The 20,729-nt window shown below is 37.8% G+C and overlaps 1 protein-coding gene across 1 annotated transcript; it reads left to right on the top strand.

The window, feature by feature from the left end:
* The first annotated feature begins 8 nt into the window (after positions 1–8).
* LOC111329290 (uricase) lies at positions 9–14,188 on the top strand. The gene is made up of 10 exons (XM_022933933.2): positions 9–294; positions 8,148–8,210; positions 8,304–8,357; positions 9,583–9,661; positions 10,455–10,523; positions 10,651–10,768; positions 11,131–11,206; positions 12,187–12,234; positions 12,946–13,029; positions 13,303–14,188. Exons 1-10 carry the CDS (start codon positions 67–69, stop codon positions 13,375–13,377), a joined length of 894 nt encoding a protein of 297 aa, XP_022789668.2. The 5' UTR covers positions 9–66; the 3' UTR covers positions 13,378–14,188.
* Positions 14,189–20,729: the final 6,541 nt, after the last annotated feature.

Here is a 20,729-nt window from a genome sequence, read left to right on the forward strand (position 1 = left end):
GGCGGCTCACAAATGCTTCGAAAATCACATTAGTGCGAGAACTGATGATCAGTATTGATAGGAACAATGGTGTCCTTATTCCACATAGATCCTTCATTCACTGGCTATGGAAAAAGTGGAGTTCGCTTTCTCAAGATCAAACGCAGTGGAAAATACCACGAGATTAAGCAGGTAGAAGTTGCAACAGAGCTGAAATTGGATGACTACCGAGACTACAATTATGGAAACAATTCGAGCGTGGTACCAACAGATACTCAGAAAAACACAGTCTATGCATTAGCAAAAGATCATCCGGTGAGAGTAACTTCATTTTATGTCTGCATCATAGACTTTAAGACGTAAGGCAAACCTTTATGAAATTGGTGGCGGTTTTTCTCTGTTTTTATTTTCGCTTAATCTCTATGTTTTTTTATAGATATAGTTTACGTCATAGAAAGTGCGGCGTACATATATCTTATTAGACGTTTTGTTGTGTACTATGGCTGAGTATTTTTACGAGTTGTGCCGAATTTTGACGAGCCCATAATATAGGGCGAGTCAAAATACAAATAACGAGTAAAAATACTCAGCGATACTACACAACAAAATGTTTATATAATAAGTTATTTATTATGCAACACGCCAAACTGTTATTTCAGTGCGGGCGAATTTCGCGGATTTTATTTACGGGGAGTGCGTGACAGAAGTATGCGAAGCGGAACGAAATTGGCGCGTTGTTGTGCCGCTGTTTCTATTTTCTTCATTATGAAGAAATTTTCTGGTCGTCAAGCTGCTTTTCTTCGTTCGATTCATCTAATGAACTTGGACCTATATTTTCCAGCCATTTTGACTCTTCGTCGTCAGAAATATGATTCAAATAGTCCGCCACTTGCTTTTTTTTTTGTTCCTTCGCTTGCGCGATGCGAGACAACCTGTTTAACCGGTACTACAATAGACGAGTACAAATACAGCGTGATATTTGTACTTGTCTATGGCGTTATTTGTACTCGTCTAGGTGTAGTTGGATAACAAGGGGTTTTATTCATGAGTTGTTTGTGTCAAAAACCCGAACGAGCGAGGTACGAGCGAGTCATACATACATACATACATAAACTTTATTTCCATTCGGATTTATGAATAGCACTAGATGTGCTAGTTAATCTCCGAACATATAACTACAAAACAAATGACAATAAGTTTAAAATCGAAAGACTCCTTTAAAACCTCATATAAAATTGCTAATAATTATCTACTAATCACCTCTAGATATATAACTCCTAATGGCGCGTTTAAAGTGGCTAGAGTGTCCGACATTCTTAATTCATCTGATAAGCTATTCCATGCAGAGGCAGCAAGATACCTGAAAGAGTGAAGTCCAAAAGTTGTGGTCTTCACCGCTGGTATCTGTAATTTCCTTTTACCCCTTAAATCATATGCACTTTGACTGCGCTCTTTGAGAAGTGATGTGATATACCCAGGAGCCATGTTGTAAAGGCCTTTGTAAACCATAGTTAATATGTCCTGGACTCTTTTATCTTTTAGTGATACCATATCAAGCCTGTTCAGTAAAGCTGAATACGAACTTGATCTGTCTCCGAGGACTAGGTGAAGCACTCGCTTATTAACTATCTCTAGCTTATTAGAACTCCGTGCTCCACAATAATGCTATAGTCAGCACTACAGTACTAAAAGATAGGTTGTATGAATGCCTTGTATAAATGCCTTGTATAAATGCCTTGTATAAATGTAACCGTATGGATCCAGAGAGAAGATTTCCAAAACGACCAATGACCCTAGACTGGTTATTGACCCTATCGCATATATGGGATACATGCTTCGAAAAACTAATATTTGAGTCAATGTTAATTCCTAGTAGACCTATATCATCATGCTGCTCAATTCTCACCCCATCAAGTATAAATGAAAAATTAAGATCAGTTTCCCCAAGTATGAGAGAATAAAATTTACTTAGATTGGCCATAAGACCGTTATTCTTAAACCAATCGACAGCAATCGATAGTTCACTATTCATCCTATCATACAGGGCAAGGTGATCTGTATGTGAGCTATATAATTGCTGATCATCAGCGTATGCATTAAGCTTAAGCTTTGTAATACAATAGAAAATATCATTTAAGAATATGTTAAAAAGTAAGGGTCCCAGGACACTTCCCTGGTGCACACCTGTAATTATGCTCCCACGTGGAAAACTCATTGCCGATTTTTACCCTCTGTCGCCTATGCTGAAAGTAGTCATTAAATAAAGCACAACCCTGTGTATCTAAGCCATACGCTCGCAATTCAGCAATGAGAAGATCGCGGGGAGGCTATCAAAAGCCTTTGATAAGTCCATCATTACAACAGCTACAAGCTGCTGGCGATCCAGACATTCCTTCCAGTCCTCAACAAGGCATAACAGCGTCATATTGCAGCTATAAAACCGCCTGTAGGCTGAGAGAAAATCAGAGAGTAGGCCCTGGAAATGTCAATGGAGTAACTGCGATGAAAGGAGCCTGTCATAGATGTTGTTTAAGGCTGGGAGAACGGTGACAGGTCAAAAACACTGCTTATTCATATCCTCCTCAGTATATTTTGGTAGCAGAGTGACTTGTCCCATTTTCCATACTGACGAATACTTACACTGGATCATAGATGAATTAAAAATCGGTCAGTACAAAATGCAGACTGCAGACTGCAGATTGCAGACTGCAGACTGGGTATAAAATGCAGACTAGGTATAAAATGCAGACTGCAGGCTGCAGACTGGGTATAAAATGCAGACTGAGACCAAAATTAGGTATAAAATGCAGACTATGCGAGAGCAATGTTTTTTTTAACGTACCTCAGTGTCACGCAATCGCCTTCCTGAGTTTAGCAGCCGCTAAAAGTTTCCTTCTGGGCGCTTATAAAACAGAGTACAGTACAGTGAAGTAACAGCCTGAGGTAGCTTCATAAGATATGTCCATAAATTGATGCTTTTTCATCGAAAGAACAACATGTTTCCCTTCGAGTTCATAAACTAAAACGGTACAGTGAAGTACAGTACAGTGAAGTAGCAGCCTGAGGTAGCTTCATAAGATATGTCCATAAATTGATGCTTTTTCATCGAAAGAACAACATGTTTCCCTTCGAGTTCATAAACTAAAACGGCTGCTGGTGCCAGAGATATGTCATTTGGTTGCATAAATTACACGCTGCGCATGCTACAACCGCCATATTTGATACATGCATGGGCCAGCGGTAATGACAAATAGGAAATCGCTATAGTTCAGGTTTGCTCGGATTATTCAAGATGGCGGCTCTACGATCGAACGTGTTGTCATGTTTCAGCGCAACAAATAAACGGACTGTTCACATAGACTGACCACAGTCTATGCATATGGAGAGGAAATTGCAAGGAAACGAACTCGGAAAGGCGATTACATGACTGGGGGGTGAGTTAACGATGAAAATATATCGCGTATTGCACGAAACGAGAATTTTGCTGTCAGTCTGCATTTTATACCCAATTTTGGTCTCAGTCTGCATTTTATACCCAGTCTGCATTTTATACCCAGTCTGCAGTCTGCAATCTGCAGTCTGCAGTCTGCATTTTGTACTGACCGAATTAAAAATACTGGTAAGTGGAGAAGCAATGACTGCTGCCGATTCCTTAAGTAATCTGGGAGTAATGCCGTCATGACCTGGTGATTTTCTCACTTTAATATCTTGCAGCAGTTGTTGAACAGAATTAAGCAGAAGTTGACAAGGACATGCCGAAACATACATACATACATACATACATACATACATATAATTTTTGTTAAGGCAGGTCGGTTTGTGGCAACCCAAAGGCTGGTGTGGACCTGCCAGGAACTAAAAAGGAACTACTTAAATATATGGACAATTCTAAGGAAAAAGTAAAGAAATTTCAAGGACTTAAAAGTATAAAAAATCCGTTTGCTTTGATGTTATCACACAGGCCTCCTTTTCGAATTGAATGCGATCTAATGTCCTTGAGGCCTGTCTAAGTTTTTGTTTAAAAAGCTGAAGAGAGGAAGCATCCTTGATGGCTTTAGGCAGCAAATTCCAGACAATGGGCCCTCTGTACCTTGCACTATTTCTACCAAGGTCACTGTTACACCGTACATGCGGAAAGTCATTAATACGCCTTAGATTATAATTACTATCAATGTTGCGTTTTGTGAAAAGGGCAGTAAGTTGATCAGGTAAACTATTATAATGTACTTGATACATTATAGAAGCGAGTCTACGTTTGTAAATATAGCCTAATGATTTCCATTTAACTAGGTCAAGGACATCAGAGTCAGGGGTTTCGCTGGGCAGTTTATGACATACCAACATTTTTGACGCTCTCTGTAATTGCCTTCACACTCGGGTGATTTGTAAATTAATCTCTCCCATGGTCATAACAACGTGGAGCATCAATGTGTTTACCGATATTTATGAAATAGTCATTGAAGATGCTGGCAATCTGCCGTTTGTCAGTTATTATTTGTTCATCCTCCTTCAGAATAATGTCTTTGGCCGTACTAGTATGCTTGGAGTGGAGAAAGGGTCGATAAACGTCTTTTAATTCACACAAACAACGAGTGAATAAAACCCGGTACAAAGCACTTTCCATGTCGTGAGCTGTTTATTGCACATAACACACGAGAATTTCAATGAAATCATTTTCTGAATGCAAATTAGAAACAAAAACTCACAACAATGCAAATTTAATGGCTATGGAAAATATTGCAGTACATATACATCAAGGGAATAAAGTACTGAACGGAAAACTGTACTTACAAAAGTTTTTTTTTAAAATTCTAAGTATGATATCAATAACGTAATTTGAGCAAAGGCCAAATTTTGCGAGCACTTTTAAATTGAGAATATGAGCATGCAAGCAGTTGCAAACAATTTTGTGAGCACTAGTAGGCGAGTGTCCTTGTAATTCTTTTGAGCAATTCAATTGATTATACTTTGACACTTGAAAGAGCTATACGCCATTCTGATTGGCTGTATAGGCTTTTTTCACATGTGAAAATAAAAGCGTATGGATTTCTACAAATGAGCTTTATGGGATAAAGTTCTTATGTTGTGTGTAATAAAGCACTTTACGGTACGGTTACACAATTACAAAGGGGAGGTGGGCGTGCGAAAGTAAAATGACGAGGGTCAATCTGATCACTCGTTTTATTTGTCGTTAGATTTCTTTAAGAAGGGCGTGGGATTGTCTGATAGTTTTGAGTAAGGGCTTAAAGTTCCTTATTCGGTCAAGATAATCTGAACAGTGGACCTGATTTAATTTAATTTTTTTTTAAATTTGGATCTCTTATACTCACAAGTCTTTTATCATTCTCCTGTAAATAGTCAAATTTTATGAGTATCATGTTGATTAGTGTTGCTATTTTATTGGTGTCCCCATTTAGTCCATCTGGGTTAAACACACTGGCTCTTAATAAAGGTTTTACTTCTTACGAGAGGAAATGCTAAAAGCACTCAGACAAGGGAGATGACAAAACGTGGAGCCTTACTCCATGGAGTACCCTATGAAGTACCTATAAATGGAGTTCCCCTAAAAGTCATGTATTAGTTAGATAAAATGATTTATAATAAAATACTTTATAAACATGGTTAATCGTTTAGTTATACAAATCGCAATGTATTTTGAGCTTGCCAGCAGTATGATTGTCACAGTGCAATACAGTCCACGAATTGACTGCCATCTTGAATTTGACACTAAACTGCTGGCCACTTCTAATGGAAGGCTTAAATGTAATCCATGAACGTTTTCTTTAATGGGCTGATTACAGTCATCATCTTATGATCTTCACGAGGCTAAAAGTACAGACATACTTCATGCGGCAGCAGGTTTCACATCTTTCAAAATACCTGTTTATTTAGGGTGTCTGCAAGAGGTGTGGGGTTTAATCTATCAACACAGGGCAACCCTAAATGGCGGAATGGTGGAAAACGATCTCAAATCCTAAAATCTGGAACAATGGAAAGTGACCCCAAATCCTAAAATCCAGAACGGTGGAAAATGACCCCAAATCCTAAAACACGAAAAGGATGACAGGGCATGTTGCACAAATTTTGTACAAAGACAGTCAAGCACTTGGCTCATTTATTCTCATGACGATAATGTGCATGACCAAGCTTAGACTAGCTTGAGAGCAATAGAGGTTTGCATAGGGTCATGCACATGGGAATTTCTCACGGTGTGAGAAGACAAAAGGAATTTAACAGAAAGAACCCGATAAATTAGCTAATGGACGATTAAGTGATAATTCAAACCAAAGAAGTTCAGATATTGTATCGCTTGTCCTCTTCTTAGTTTTCTGTAAGGTTAGCTGAATTTACAAAGGCATAATGATTTAGAATGTGCAGTTAACTAAAGGTGAAAATCGTACAACGCCTCGATTGATTTATTGGGAATTGATTGTTAGGCAATGAATGAGAAACAAACTGAACATCCACAGCATGATATTACACATTATTACCAGCAAAGATAATTTTTTTATGGTATTGACTTAATATCTGCAGAAGTTATGCTCCTAAGGGGAAATAAGTGTGGGTACACTTGATTTTTATTTGGCTCTCTTGATCCCTTGATCAGCCCATAATTCCGTCTTTTAGGCTTTAGGGTAATTTTCCACCGCTCCGTCTTTAAGGAGTTGCCACTAGCAAATGACTGGAAAAAATGGGGTCAAATCCAAAGGGAACTTGGGTTTTGTTCGGGTAAGGGGGGGTTTTGAGTTCACCGGATTCGAGTTAGCGGGGTTCTACCAACAGGATCTATTCTCACCCTGCAAATTAGCTGAATTAGTGAAATAGCCTCTCTTTTGTACAGAAAGTTTATTTCTTCCACTGATATGTAAGCCATAACTTTCACAGTAGGATGGTGGTGTTTTGGACACCTGGTCACAAAGAAATTCTTCAAATTCTTCTTGACGGCTTCCTTCTGTTAACTTTCTTTTGTCTTCCCATGCCATGAGAAATTCCCATGCCCATGACCCCATGCAAACCTCTCTTCAACTCTCACACTAGTCTAAGTTTGGTCACATGCATTATCGTCATGGGAATGAATGAGCCAAGCACTTGACTGTCTTTGTACAAAATTTGTGCAACATGCCCTGTCATACATTGTGTTTTAGGATTTGGGGTCATTTTCCGCTGTTCTGGGTTTTAGGATTTGGGGTCATTTTCCACCGTTCCGGGTTTTAGGATTTGGGGTCATTTTCCGTCATTCCAGGTTTAAGGATTTGGGTTTACTTTCCGCCATTCCGGGTTTTAGGATTTGGGATCATTTTCCGCAGTTCCAGGTTTTAGCATTTGGGGTCGTTTTCCACCATCCCGCCGTTCTGGCTTTTAGGGTTGCCCATCAACACAAGGACTCATGGGTTTCTAAATTTTGTGAAGTGATGAGGATATAAGCTAGGACTTAAAAAAAGTAATTCATGTGTTTAAACTGACCTTCTCTTCACCCATCTAATGGGTAATGAAATTGAGATATATATAAAGCAACTTAAAAAAAAAGATGGATAAGTCAGCAAATACATTTGGCTGGGGTGCTTGATTTGGAAAATTTAGTAAGGTTAAATATTTCACCACTTGCAGAACTCGAAATTAAGTGGGTTTTGTTCATTTTATGGGGTTTTTTTATCTTCCAGTCAAAGGACTCATTACACAGCGGTAAAACAAAAATGGAGGAACCAATAAGACTGATAGCCCCCTGCCCCCAAAAAACCTGGACTGTATCAAACTGTTACAATCGGATAGCTGGCAAGCTCAAATTGTATTCAGATATCTACATCTGTATGATTTACCATGTTTGTAAAGTATTTTATTTGACCAATACATGGTTTTTAGGGTGCTCCATTTAGGTACTCCATAGGGTACTCCACGGAGTAGGGTTCCGCCTTTTGTCATCTCCCCTAAGACAAGCTTACCTTCCTCCCCCATCCCCACAAATTTACATTTTTGGAGGTGCTGTTTGCAGTATTCTGGGATGATTGTTTCTTCAAAAGCTGAGGATTTGAAAGACAAGCTTTGAGAAGTTTTCGTCAAAAACACTAAGAAAGGGAGACATGACCCATAAGCCTTCTTGGATTTGCCCATTGGACATACCTATCCAATCTAGACCTAACTTAACAGATGTATTTTTGTTTGTGTTATAGCTCAACAATATTGAAGAATTTGCAATCCACATCTGCAGTCATTTCCTAACAACACATAAACAGGTAAATTAACTAGTATCGTAGAGTTTATTTTTGTAATTATCAAAAGATGATCATTGCAACAGATTACTCATTGTTCTTTGTTTCCTTATCCAGGTAGTTCATGTCACTGTTAACATTGATGAGTCACCTTGGAAACGTATCCAACAGGTAAAAAAAAGTGTACACTTGGGGATTTTATGGTAGTAAACTGTAAACTCTTAAGAGTGAAAAGTAGGTGGATTCGTTCTACAGACAGTTACATTTATAGAGAATTAACAAAACTATTAGCTTAGATATTTTGTTCTGAGTTTCAATCAGTATAAAATGTATTTCAGGTCAAAATGGTTTCATTTCACAACATGAACACTAAGTTCTTGAGAATAGCACAGCTAGTACAGAGAAGACTGAGTATCGTACTGATTTTCAGTTAAACCCTTGAACTCCCAGAAGCAATTAACCTGTAACTTCTCCCTATAATATCCATACATTATCCAACAAACAGGTAGTGAGAATACTCAAACTTAGCAGGTAGAAGTTGTTCCCTTGGTTGAACACCAAATTCTCGTAACCAATTTACAAGGAACTGTGTTGTAGCTAGAGCGAAGAATTAACAATTAGATCTTGAAAGTGAAAAGGTTTAAGGAATAGCTGAGACCCTTTACACTCTAATATCAGCATGCATATTCTCCATACTGTTCTCTATACATTTCCTAAGATGCTGACAAGGAGAATTTGGTTAACAATCAAGAACTTCCTGAGGTGATGATGATTTCCTTAATTCTCATGACCTTAATGTTTGATTAAGGGGTGATATTGTAAGGAGAAATGAGATGCCAATCACTCTTAGGGGTCAAAGAGTTTAAAACTTAAGGGTGACCAGCAGAGGTGGATCCAGGAATTTTTGATTGGGGGGTCCAAACTTTGGTTCAGAAAGGACTGTTGGACTCTTTGAGGCAAATTACTTCTCCCCCACAACCCTACCACCAGTTACGGTTGCACATTATAATTCCTTGGCGGCTTACCATTTATTTGGATTCATTAAAAAAATCAGCCAGTTAAAAGTGATATACGATCCTGTCTCAAAGTTGTAAGCGTCAGGTTTGATCAGAGACCCTCCCCCTGGATCCGCCACTGACCAGCATCTAATTTTTCCTTTCAGTAATAGTGCTGATTAGGCAGAGGCATTATTCAGATCATAAAAAGAAAGGAAATGATCACTTCCCTAAGAAGCTCTGATTGCTATTCTCTCTGTCCATACCAAAGGAAATGTCTAGAGAAGAGTATGGAGAACATGGACGCTGATGTTGGGTGGGGTGAAAGGATTATAGGTTGCTCATGCTAGAATAATTTCCATATCTGTATTATTAATTTGGTTGATTTTTTCTTCTAACAGAAAGGTGTTGACCATGCCCATGCATTTATTCTTACTCCAGATGTGACAAGATTCTGCTGCGTTACTCAAGCAAGAGGAGGTGCAGATATGTGGTTATACTCTTAACCTCTTGTAACATTGACATTTTGTGGTTAAAATGAGCTGTTTGATTTCTAGAATTTGTGCCTTTGTATTCAGCAACGATAATCCTAATTACGTCATTATTACTGACAGATCCATATGTTTTATACATGTAACTGTAGTCAATCCTAATGATATGTATTTTACTGTTCACCCCTGATCACATCACTTCTACATTTTTTTTAATTATTTACTGGTTAATATTGCAAAAAATAAAATTTTTTGTTTGTTTTGAGAACATTTTTTTTTTACCCAGAAATTTTTTTTGTTAGTACCAGTAATTAAAATACTGAACTTTGTAAAACATTTATTGGCTGTATGTAACTATGTATGGTATGTATTTACAAATATTTATACAGGGTAGCCCAGTTCAGCTAATATAGCTGGTTTAAATGGGGCCCTGTAATAACCCACCCATCCCACCCCAGGGGAGGACATCCACCACACAGTAATCTCGTGTGTGGGAAATCAACGTCTCTGTAATGAAAATGTTTGGTAACTTACCAGTATTACCTTGAACTCCCAAGAGCGATCAAGACAGAATTTCTCCTTACAATATCAATACCATACTAAGCAGGCGAGTGATGAGAGTAAAGAAAATATAAATTATGGGATAGTATAGGTTGGTTCATTTCCAAATTCTCAGAACTAACATCTGAAGAATTGTATGGCAGGCTGAAAGGAGAATTACTAATGAGGTCTAGGGAGTGAAAGAGTTGAATATTTGTGGCACTGTCTTGTCTTTTGTACAGAGGAACCAATGGTGTCGGGTGGCCTCAAAGAGATGCAGATATTGAAAACAACTCAATCAGGATTTGAAGGTTAATATCTCATCATTAGCACGTCATTCTACACTTGTAACAAAGGTTCAGCATTTTTTTTCTAAGTTGTATGATTATAAGTAAGTTTGAGAGAAATGACTTGGTAATAATCTTTAGTTTCTTCTAGGATTTTGTAAAGACAAATACACAATTTTGCCAGACGCTACTGATCGTCCATTCTCTACCAAAGTCTACTGCCAGTACAAGTTTGACACAACAAGGGGTGTGGACTTCTCTTCCTGCTGGTGAGGCATCAAGTTTATCTCCAAGTTTAACTTTTTACTAATTTGGTGCTTACTCTTGGTTGATGGAGAGAAAAATCAGATCTCTGAATTCTGACTGGTGGAGCTCCTCATGTAGAAATCAGCTTGAATTTCTTGTGGGAGATTGGGATTTATATCTGAGAGTTTACATGTTGAAAAAGGGAGCCTTATCATTAAAATTGAAATCTACCTCAGTTGATTTGTATGACATTTCTCTGAAAATATTTAATGGACCAAAAGAGGATACAATCAGATCAGAGTCTCTAGTAACATTTTGATCAAAGCAGTTATTTTGAGTAGTATTTTACACATAGCTATTACTCAATCTTAAATTATTTTAAAAGGAATTTTGTCAAGAATACAATACTGGAGGAGTTTGCTGGGCCTCCTGACACTGGGGTCTACTCACCCTCTGTACAGGTATTATAACTGCATTTTTTTTGTCTTAAATAATGTTGTTTGCATAACATTAAAATATCAAAAGTTGATGTGATGTCATAGAAGACCTTATCAACTCAATTATATGTACTGGTAGAGGTAAGTGAAGGTATTCATCGCCGTTCTTTGGTTACAACCAAGAACTGGTTATAACTAATGGAATGTGAGTAGGTCATCTAAAGAAAGTACCAGTAGGAGTGGTCCATGTACAAAATTTTTGCCCCATTACAGGGCTGGTAGATTTTCATGGTGTATTAAAATTTGGGGAATTTCTAAAATTATTTTTTTGTATATGATATTATTTCTAAAGGTGCTCCAGTCATTGTCAGTCAGTCCAGTCCAGTCATCCTTTATTCAAAGGATGAGAACCAAATTTGTTGGCTCACCATAGGCAGGCTCTTTTATGAGTTATGGATGATTTAACTCAGAGGCACTTTTCAGTCACAATGACAAACCCACCATATTCAAAGTAAATTTGTGCTCATCTTAGGTAAAGTAATTTTATGGGCAGGAAAATGATGGGTTAGATTAAGATGTGAGCTAAGAAATACAGTGGACAATAAGAGTCACCCAGTGGAATGTCCATTGCTAAATTATATATTTATTTATTTTACAGTTTCATCATGTGATAGTAGTATAATAATTATATAGTATAAACATGCTGGTACAAAGTTTTGTATCAATGATTATTTAATAAGGACCATGGGGCAATGGCTCACAATTTGGTTACAGGAGTTGTCTCATTCTGTAAAACTTGTGCATAAATTGTTCAGATCTGAAGAGGAAAAAGAATTTAAATTGAAGCCCCCTCCCCCCCTTACCCCTCAACATATTTTTTTGGGGTTGTATGTACTGGTAAATATTTGAGACCCCGATTCTTCTTAAGCTTTAAGGGGTACTCTGCTAGTTTGTAGACCTATGACATAGACAGACTTATTTTCTTTGTTTGTTCTTAATAACAGAATACTTTATACAAGGCAGAAGCAAAGATCTTGGGCAGTATTCCACAGGTGAAGTGACAACTTTAGCCAGTGTTTGCTCAGGTGATAGCCTGAGATTCCAGTCCAAGAGAAGTTGCTGTATTGAATTTTCATCTGCATTTATGGACTACTTACTGGCTGACAAACAAGATCAATGATCCAATGTTTGTCCACTTTTTTCAGCGACTAAAAGTAGCTCATGATAACCATGTGATAACTCTCATTATCATCATTAACACTGTCATCTTTATTGTCATTATCTTAACTGACCACCCAAATCCTCTAGGGCTTTATTGAGGACATTTTACATACAGACAAAAAAGGTAAAAAAATCCTGACTGGCAGGAAGCATATTAGGTTCCTGTGAACAAGCTTCATTTAACGAGTTGAACTCAGGTAATGGAGAACAGATCCCATATGGTTAAGGGCTTGGAACGGGATCCTGACCAGGCTGCCAGTTCTGTATCCTAGTTTCTTTGCCACAGTGCCTGATCTTCATCCTAGCTGTAAAATTGGAAACACTGAAAAAATGACAAAAAAAAGAAGTCTAGTAATTGAATTCATAGCTAACAACCCCTACCCGGAAAATAGGGAAGCTAATTGAGTTGGGAGGGAAACAAACATTAAAATAAACTCTTCAATAACAAGTTTTACTGAATAAAGGAAATTTGAGGGCTTTGACATCACTGTTATTGCAGGTTTCTGCATGTGAATGTAATTGTAGTGCTATTTAATTTACAGATTGGTTGTGTGGAAATGGTGATGCCAAACATCCATTACTTCACAGTAAACATGGCACCGTTTGGAATGGCAAATAAGGATGAGGTTAGAATTTTAATAGTTTTCGTGGGACTGTAAACTCCTAGGAGTCACGTGACAAGACTCTGATGGTCACGTTCGCCATTTACAGTCCACGTTTTAACTTCGGACAGTTCAGTTTGGTCGACTCCCTAAATCTAAATATATGTGAGATGAAGTCTTTTTTTTTTTTTGATTGATCGTTTTGGGATGCTAGAAAACCAAACGTTTTGCTACATTTTGCATTTGAAAAGAATGACCTCCATCCTTTGTGTAATTCAAGATTTTCTCAACTTGTAGATTCTGATGGCCACAGACAAGCCAGCTGGTATGATAAAGGCAGCTCTGTCAAGAAACCCTGTGGCGAAGTTGTGAACAGCATGGGCTGTTTGTGAACGGAAAGCGTAAATTTTATGAGGGTTAACTTGACTATGAATAAAAATTGGTGAATCTGTCTCCCTCAGTTGATTCAGTCATTTGCTTCAATGCAAATTTTGCATCTATTTTATCATTGATATTTATTTTGAAGAATGGGCAGGGCAGTGAGACAATGTAAATAATTATAACAATCATGTGATTTTTTGTGCGTGGACACGTTAAAACTGTCAGATTTTGGTTTTGACCTTTTACCGGTAACTGATTGTTAATTCTCTCCTTCATGTAAACTAGTCACGAGAATCTGGTGTTAGATCAAGATGATAACTTCTACCTGATAAGTTTTGGTGCTATCATAACCTGTTTGCTAGATAATGTTTGGATATTCAGTTTAGGAAGAAGTTACATATTAATCGCTTCTGGGTGCTAATGAGTTTACGTGCATTTGTAAATTATGGGCAAGAGAATTTATATCCTAGGGTTAATATAATCTTAGTGACCTTAATCGATGTTAATTCTCATATCCAATATTCACGGACCTAAATTTTATTAATACTTCTTGACAAGAGCGTTAATTAATTGATGTCAAGGTGGATATCGGAAGAACAAATGAGAAAACTAAGCCATTCAAGCGTGTACAAGCCAGTTACATGCAGTCCGTGGTATTTTTAAAATGGGGTTCAGAAAAGACAGAATTTTTATCTTCCTAAGAGCCCAAATAAGCCAAGAAATATTTTAACACAAGTGAATTTTCCGAATTTTTGATATTAATCAATAAAATGCAATGCTAATTAAAGAACACTAAAAAAGGGTCCTTGGTACAATTACTAACAGCTTGTTACGGTCTGCAAGCAGTTTCCCCGATATACCCAACGATATACCCAACAGGATCCCCATATGTTCAGAAGTTTTTTATTATATGACCTGCCCGGCCCCACTCGCCCAATCCCATAGAAAACCATAATGAAAGCTGACGTGTGTGGGGTCGGGCGGGTTGACGTGAGTCGGACCGGAAAAAGCCGTCCCATGTTGCTGCTGTCACTTTGCTTTATTGCAAAAACCTTAAGGAAAACAGAAATGCGAAAAAAAAAGTCGCGTTTTTCAGAGAATTGAGAGTTTCTTGTTCTGACTTGAAAAACTTAAGGAAAAGTTTTAATTACAAAATTTTCTGTGTGCTCGTGTGGCTGCGTGTGCCTGTCTATCGCGTCCTATTTCGGTTGAAATTTTCTACATATGATATCGTAAGGTAAAATGCGTATTGACTGAGTCGGGCCGGAAGGGAAAATATTTGGCTCTGGGTGACGAGGGTCGAACCTCCCCCTCGCTCTGTCCGTACGTTATGACCACGATCCAATTTTCCCGTTCGGCCCTCCCACTCAGTCAATAAGTTAATAATGCAAAACTCATTCCCCGGAACCAGTCATCATCCACATTTACTAGTCATTTTGTGTACTCGCCCTCATTGGTTATCATAAACGGCCAGTAACCGCTTGTTACCCACCGTGTCTAGTCATCATTTCTCTGCATTGGATTTGCCCTAAAATGGGCCAAAAAAAAAACTAACAATCTCTAAACCAATCAGATGTAAGACTAAAACCAATCACAACGTGGTCACCCACGTTTTCTCGCGCTTTAGGCAGTTTGCTATTTTTCCCGCGCTTTTGGCAGTTTGCTTGTTTTCCCGCGCTTTTGGCAGTTTGCTTGTTTTCCCGCGCTTTTGGCAGTTTGCTTGGCTTTACTATGAGTTCTGATTGGCTCTCAAGGGTACTTTCCTCTCTCACAATTGGTCGTTGTGATGGCTTTGGTTTTGGTCGACGATGATCACCGTATAGATACCCAACAACTGTGACAAAGGGTTTTCAAAAGAGAAGGTTTTCGCTGATTGTAAAATCCTAATTTGGACGTTTGAGTGGTTAAATTTCACCGAAATTCTCTTCGCTGGTAGCTAAATTCCGCCGGAATATTTCAACGTCTTTTTTTAATTCAAAACGACTCCGATGATTTTCTGAAGAGTGTACGAGCTCCGAATATACTCCGATGATTAACCGAAAACTATCTGAGGGTCTCCGAAGTTACCCGGAGATCCTTAAGGAACAATCGAACCCCGGCTTCATTTGTTTTTTATCGACTTTTTTTATCTCATCTTTTGTTTATTTCAGTTTAATTATTAACTTATCTATTTTTTAACGGCCGTGAAACTAAATAATAAACAGCAAATCATTCGTCAAATTATAGGTTAACATGGTCAGCGTCCCTTTAATCGATCTCGATTATTCATTAAAAGGGTACAAAGAAAATATAACAATGCCTTAGTCAGTCTGCCATTTAGACAATTTCAATTCCGGGAAAGCACTGCTTAACGAAAGCGATAAGCTCTTCCGTAAGAGACAGGCCTCCCTCATTCCTCCTCAACAAACCTTGCAGGTTTTCCAGCTTACCTTTCCGAAGAGCGTACGAGCTCCGAATATACTCGAAGATTAACCAAAGATTATCTGAAGGTTTTCGAAGTTACCCGAAGATCCCTGAATTTTTCAAGGCCTGTTTTTAATTTAAAAGAACTCCGAATATTTTCCGAGTGGTGTACGAGCTGAGCATATATACTCCGAAGTTACTCGAGGATCCGGCCTGAGGAACGATCGAATCCCCATGAACATGGTCGAACACCTATGAGAAATTAAGAAAAGGCTGAAGAATCTATTTCTATGTTAGTTACACGGAATTTTTGATGGTGAATTTTGTCTTAACGAAGTGAAAAGTGCATGGATATTGAGTAAATTTAAATCAGTTTGTTTCCGGTTGGACAGTTAACCACCCCGATATCCCACTCCTTTTTCCTCGTCCGAAGAACAAAGAAAGATCGAAAACGCAGGCCTTGTGAAGACTTGACATGCAGTAAAATACGTTAGTGACGCCATTGTCTAAAAATTGATCGCGAAATTATTTTTTTGAGTTAAACTTGAATTAATAACTTGGATTTTGAATAAAAATATCAGATCTACAGCCACAGCATCAGAGTCTTTTCCCTGACCAGCAAGGTGTATCACGTGGCCACAGCAAATGGGACGGGGGGGGGCTGGTCAAAATCATCCTTTTGGATACCCAGGGCCGTTACCACTGTCGTTTACGACATCTATGTTTAGCCAAAGGCTGTCGCCGGCGATGTCTTCTACGCAGCAGCATTCGTTTAGCGGTATGCATCCACTCCAACCATCCGTGCCCCAAGGTTTTCCTTTACCGCCGAAACCCATCATTCCTGAATCTTCTAATCCTTTCTTTTAAATGAAGCTAAAAGGAAACATCTCAAAATGTAACGGATGTGAAGGAAGCTTTCAAAAAGACTCTCAACCTGTTGATAGCATGGCAGTCATTGGAAGTTTGGAGCTGGACTGGTATCCAAATCTGTACTTAGATGGCACAAAATGTTGGAAGTTAGGAAGAGCACAAAGAAGATACTACCATATCAACACAGCATGTCTGTGCACACGTCGTCCCTGGTATCATACAGGCCGTTTGCAAGGTCTGTTGAGGAGAACTGAGGGAGGCCTGTCTCTAACAGAAGAGCTTATCGCTTTCGTTAAGCAGTGCTTTCCCGGAATTAAAATTGAATAAATGGCAGACTGACTAAGGCATTGCTATATTTTCTTTGTACCCTTTTAATCAATAATCGAGACCGATTAAAGGGACGCTGACCATGTTAACCTATAATTTGACGAATGATTTGCTGTTTATTATTTAGTTTCACGGCCGTTAAAAAATAGATAAGTTAATAATTAAAAATAAACAAAAGATGAGATAAAAAAAGTCGATAAAAAACAAATGAAGCCGGGGTTCGATTGTTCCTTAAGGATCTCCGGGTAACTTCGGAGACCCTTGGATAGTTTTCGGTTAATCATCGGAGTATATTCGGAGCTCGTACACTCTTCAGAAAATCATCGGAGTCGTTTTGAACTAAAAAAACAGACGTTGAAATATTCCGGCGGAATTCGGAATTCCGGATTCCTGCTTTTCCAGACTACCCTATTAATTCGTCTGCGTTGAACAATTTAACCTGGATTTAGCGAATATCTGAAATTCGAAGCTAACTCAGTCAATAATGGGGAAAAACAGCGAACTAAAACCTGAATTAATTCTTTCACTATCTTATTTCTTGGATCTCTTTCTGATCAAGGTAGCTCTAAGTTGATTTCAGCAGTGTCCGTTTGATGAATTAATTCTATCATGAATACCTTTTTATCTGTTTCACCAATATCAAAGAAATACCTTGCCCTAACTCTGCCCTAGGCCACCATTAGAAGATATCAATTGTTTTTCGGGATGTTCCTCTTTAGCAAGGTAATCTTTATTCAAGAGTTAACTGATGAAAAAAGTAGCACTTGATACTAAGCCGTGGAATTTTCTTTCAAGGCGTGCTACTGCTTTAGCATAATGATATGCCAGGATGGCGGGCATAGGATTGTCAAGGAAGGCTTTCATTTGATGACAAATCCTGTTCAATCAATCTGAAGCCCGAAAGTCTCAGCTCTTAAGATTAAACAAAATTTGATCCTCAGGATTTAACATCTCTCAAACTAAGTTATCGAATTTTATTTTAGATCTCCGATACATGTAGATAATACTTGCTCACATTATATTATTTCTTCCATCAATAATTTATGAATGTCTCGTCTTTTGAAGCAAAAAGAAAATTAAGCATGCCCCTACAATTATTATTTCTTTCTTTCTTTTTTTTTTTTCAGAATTACTTTTGAGATCTCTGATAAGTTTGTTAGTCTTGTAGTTTCTTACAAAAATAAATATTTTTATTTTTTCAATTGAAACAGTTAAACCCTTGGAGCCTTATTGTAATGAAGTTGAGTCATGAGCTGAATTAAAAGTGCATACTCCAAAAGTATTTATCAGTTCTTATGCTAAAGGTCTTACGTTTGTCATTAAATTACATGGTTCGTTTTTGACGCGATTCAATAAATATCTTCGAGCTTAAGAACTAACATCATCCATAAGCTTTAGAGGCTAAAAACCGAATTGTGACAGTATGCACCAAAATGAATTTGTTTCTCAAATTGCTCCTTGAGTTTATCATCAGCTAACACAGATCTTTTTTTGGACGTGTTCTCAATAAAACTCTGAGAGAGTCATTGTTAAAAAATGAGGGAACTCCCAGCGCTAAAAACAAATTGGAAAGGTATCTTCCATGAATCAATGTTTGTTTCTCAAATTATCTCTAAGCTTTAGTGCAGTACTTCTTTACAACGAGATTAAATAAAAATCTTGAAACCTAATTTTTTTTTTTTAAAGTTTGGGCTTTTGATGCTGAAGCCAATTGACAGTGTATGCTTAACAAATTAACCACAATTTTCCACCGCCTATGACATCATTGATGATAGAAATGACGTCATTTATCATTAACTTATATCGAACTTTTTTCAACGTGATTAAAAATGAATTGAAGCCTAATCCCTGATAATGTCTGAGTTCTTTCTTCAAAAACAGAAAGTGATATTTGTATCTCAAAGTGCTTTTATAATTTGCAACATACTTTAAAACTGACAAGGAACTTTTTGACCCGATTATATAAACATCGTAAAGCCTAGTTAGCAAATGTCTAAACTCATGAGGCTGAACGCGAATTGAGACAGCATGCTATAATAATTGATACTTCTCGATTTGTTCGCAGAATTCACCCTGGTTTTTAATGCTTTAGCAGAGAAGATGGAGAGCTCAGTCAGCTTATGTTCATTGCATGTTTTTCAGTATAATCCTGTGTTAGATATGAGGGCTGTTGGCTGGCTGAAAGAAGTTTTAACCTGAATAAGCATCATTAGAAAATATTTGGGTAGAAAACTTTGAACCGGTTTGTGTTGTTGGTTGTACTTATTTACCAAAGCATAAAAACAATAAAGTGTTTACTGCCACCTCAATCAGCAAACCAGAGTCAAATGGCAATTATGATCAACGAATTCTTCGCTTACGGACCTTTTTTATTCTTTTATAGAGGTTTTGCACAGGAGCCATGTTGGATGGCAGGAACAATGAAAATATTTTGCATAAGAAAGAATTTTTTTCCCATCGGTAAAATAATCTATTGTTCCTGCCATCCAACATGGCTGCTGTGCAAAACCTCCATTGGTCAAAAGATCGTCTAGTTTGCAAAAAGGACAAAGTGCACGCGGCAATCCCGTAGGGTATCTGAGTATCCGGTAAACAATGAATTTTAATAAGCGAAACAAATAAATATGGACCAAATCACTTGTCAACAGGAGATAAATACCGACCTGCACGTGAATACGAGAGGAACAAAACAATAGAACATCACGTTGTAAACATTTCTTTAGGTCAAATTCACTCTCGTTGAGTGTACATCATTTTTGTTGTTGATCAGGGCTAATTTGTTCTTGTTTTCGTTTTTATCAAATCTTGAATTAAAGATCAAGCTTGCGAAGAAAATAAACTTATCAAAGCTGTTATATGCCTTGGCCTCTTCTCAGATTTCCCTGAATCCTGAGGTCGAGGAACGATGCTATTCGGGATTGTCGAGTGCACTTGGGCTTTTTTTTCCGACAACGTTTCGGCAGACAGCTGCATTCTCGTTGACTTTAGTCCAATCTGTAAACTATTTTTCAACGACTTGCGAAATGGTTCACTTGATTTCTTTCGAACAAAGTCTTCTTTGATATTTCTTCAATATTTCTTCGTTGTGAAAAAGAGTCAATTTAAACCAGTCTATGCAGCGGGAAATTTCAAATTCATCAGTTTCTCGAAAGAGCTCGTGACCAGGCATTAAGGTTTTAGAACACATTTTGTTTCCAAATGGAAACCGAACTCAGTTGATGGCCCAAAGTAAAGGATTTAATTAAGATGGCACTGTTACAAATTCTTGCTTCGTGCATAAAAAAAAAAATAAATAAATAAAATAATTCCTCAGTTGAATACGGGTTGCTAATCTTTTAGTTTAATATGGTTTTTGGCCAACTTTCTCTCTTGGTATCCTTTAGTTGTCAATCGTGAGGAACGATCGTCCAATTAAGGGAAGTCATAAAAAGGCTGTTAGTCTTAGCGAATGACTTGTTTAATTAGATCTAGAAGTTATCAGAGTCGAGTGACCGTTGTTAATTTGTCGAACTCAAACAACGTTTGTGAAAGTGATTTGTCAGGTTTGCACTAAAGCGGCTGTCAGACTCAAATGACGTTCGTCCGTTGATGAGTCAGGCAGTTTTAATCAGTCGGTAAGGTTAGTTTGTTTTGTTTGGTCTGTTGGTAACTGCTTTGGTTTTTTTTTTTTAAGTCGTTTACAGAGTGCTGATAGTCATCTGTTGTAAGGAGCCTTCTCCAAGTTTTAAAACTAACTTTTCAAC

This window comes from Stylophora pistillata, chromosome 4 (genome assembly GCF_964205215.1).
Source record: "Stylophora pistillata chromosome 4, jaStyPist1.2, whole genome shotgun sequence".
Classification (NCBI taxonomy): Eukaryota; Metazoa; Cnidaria; class Anthozoa; order Scleractinia; family Pocilloporidae; genus Stylophora; species Stylophora pistillata.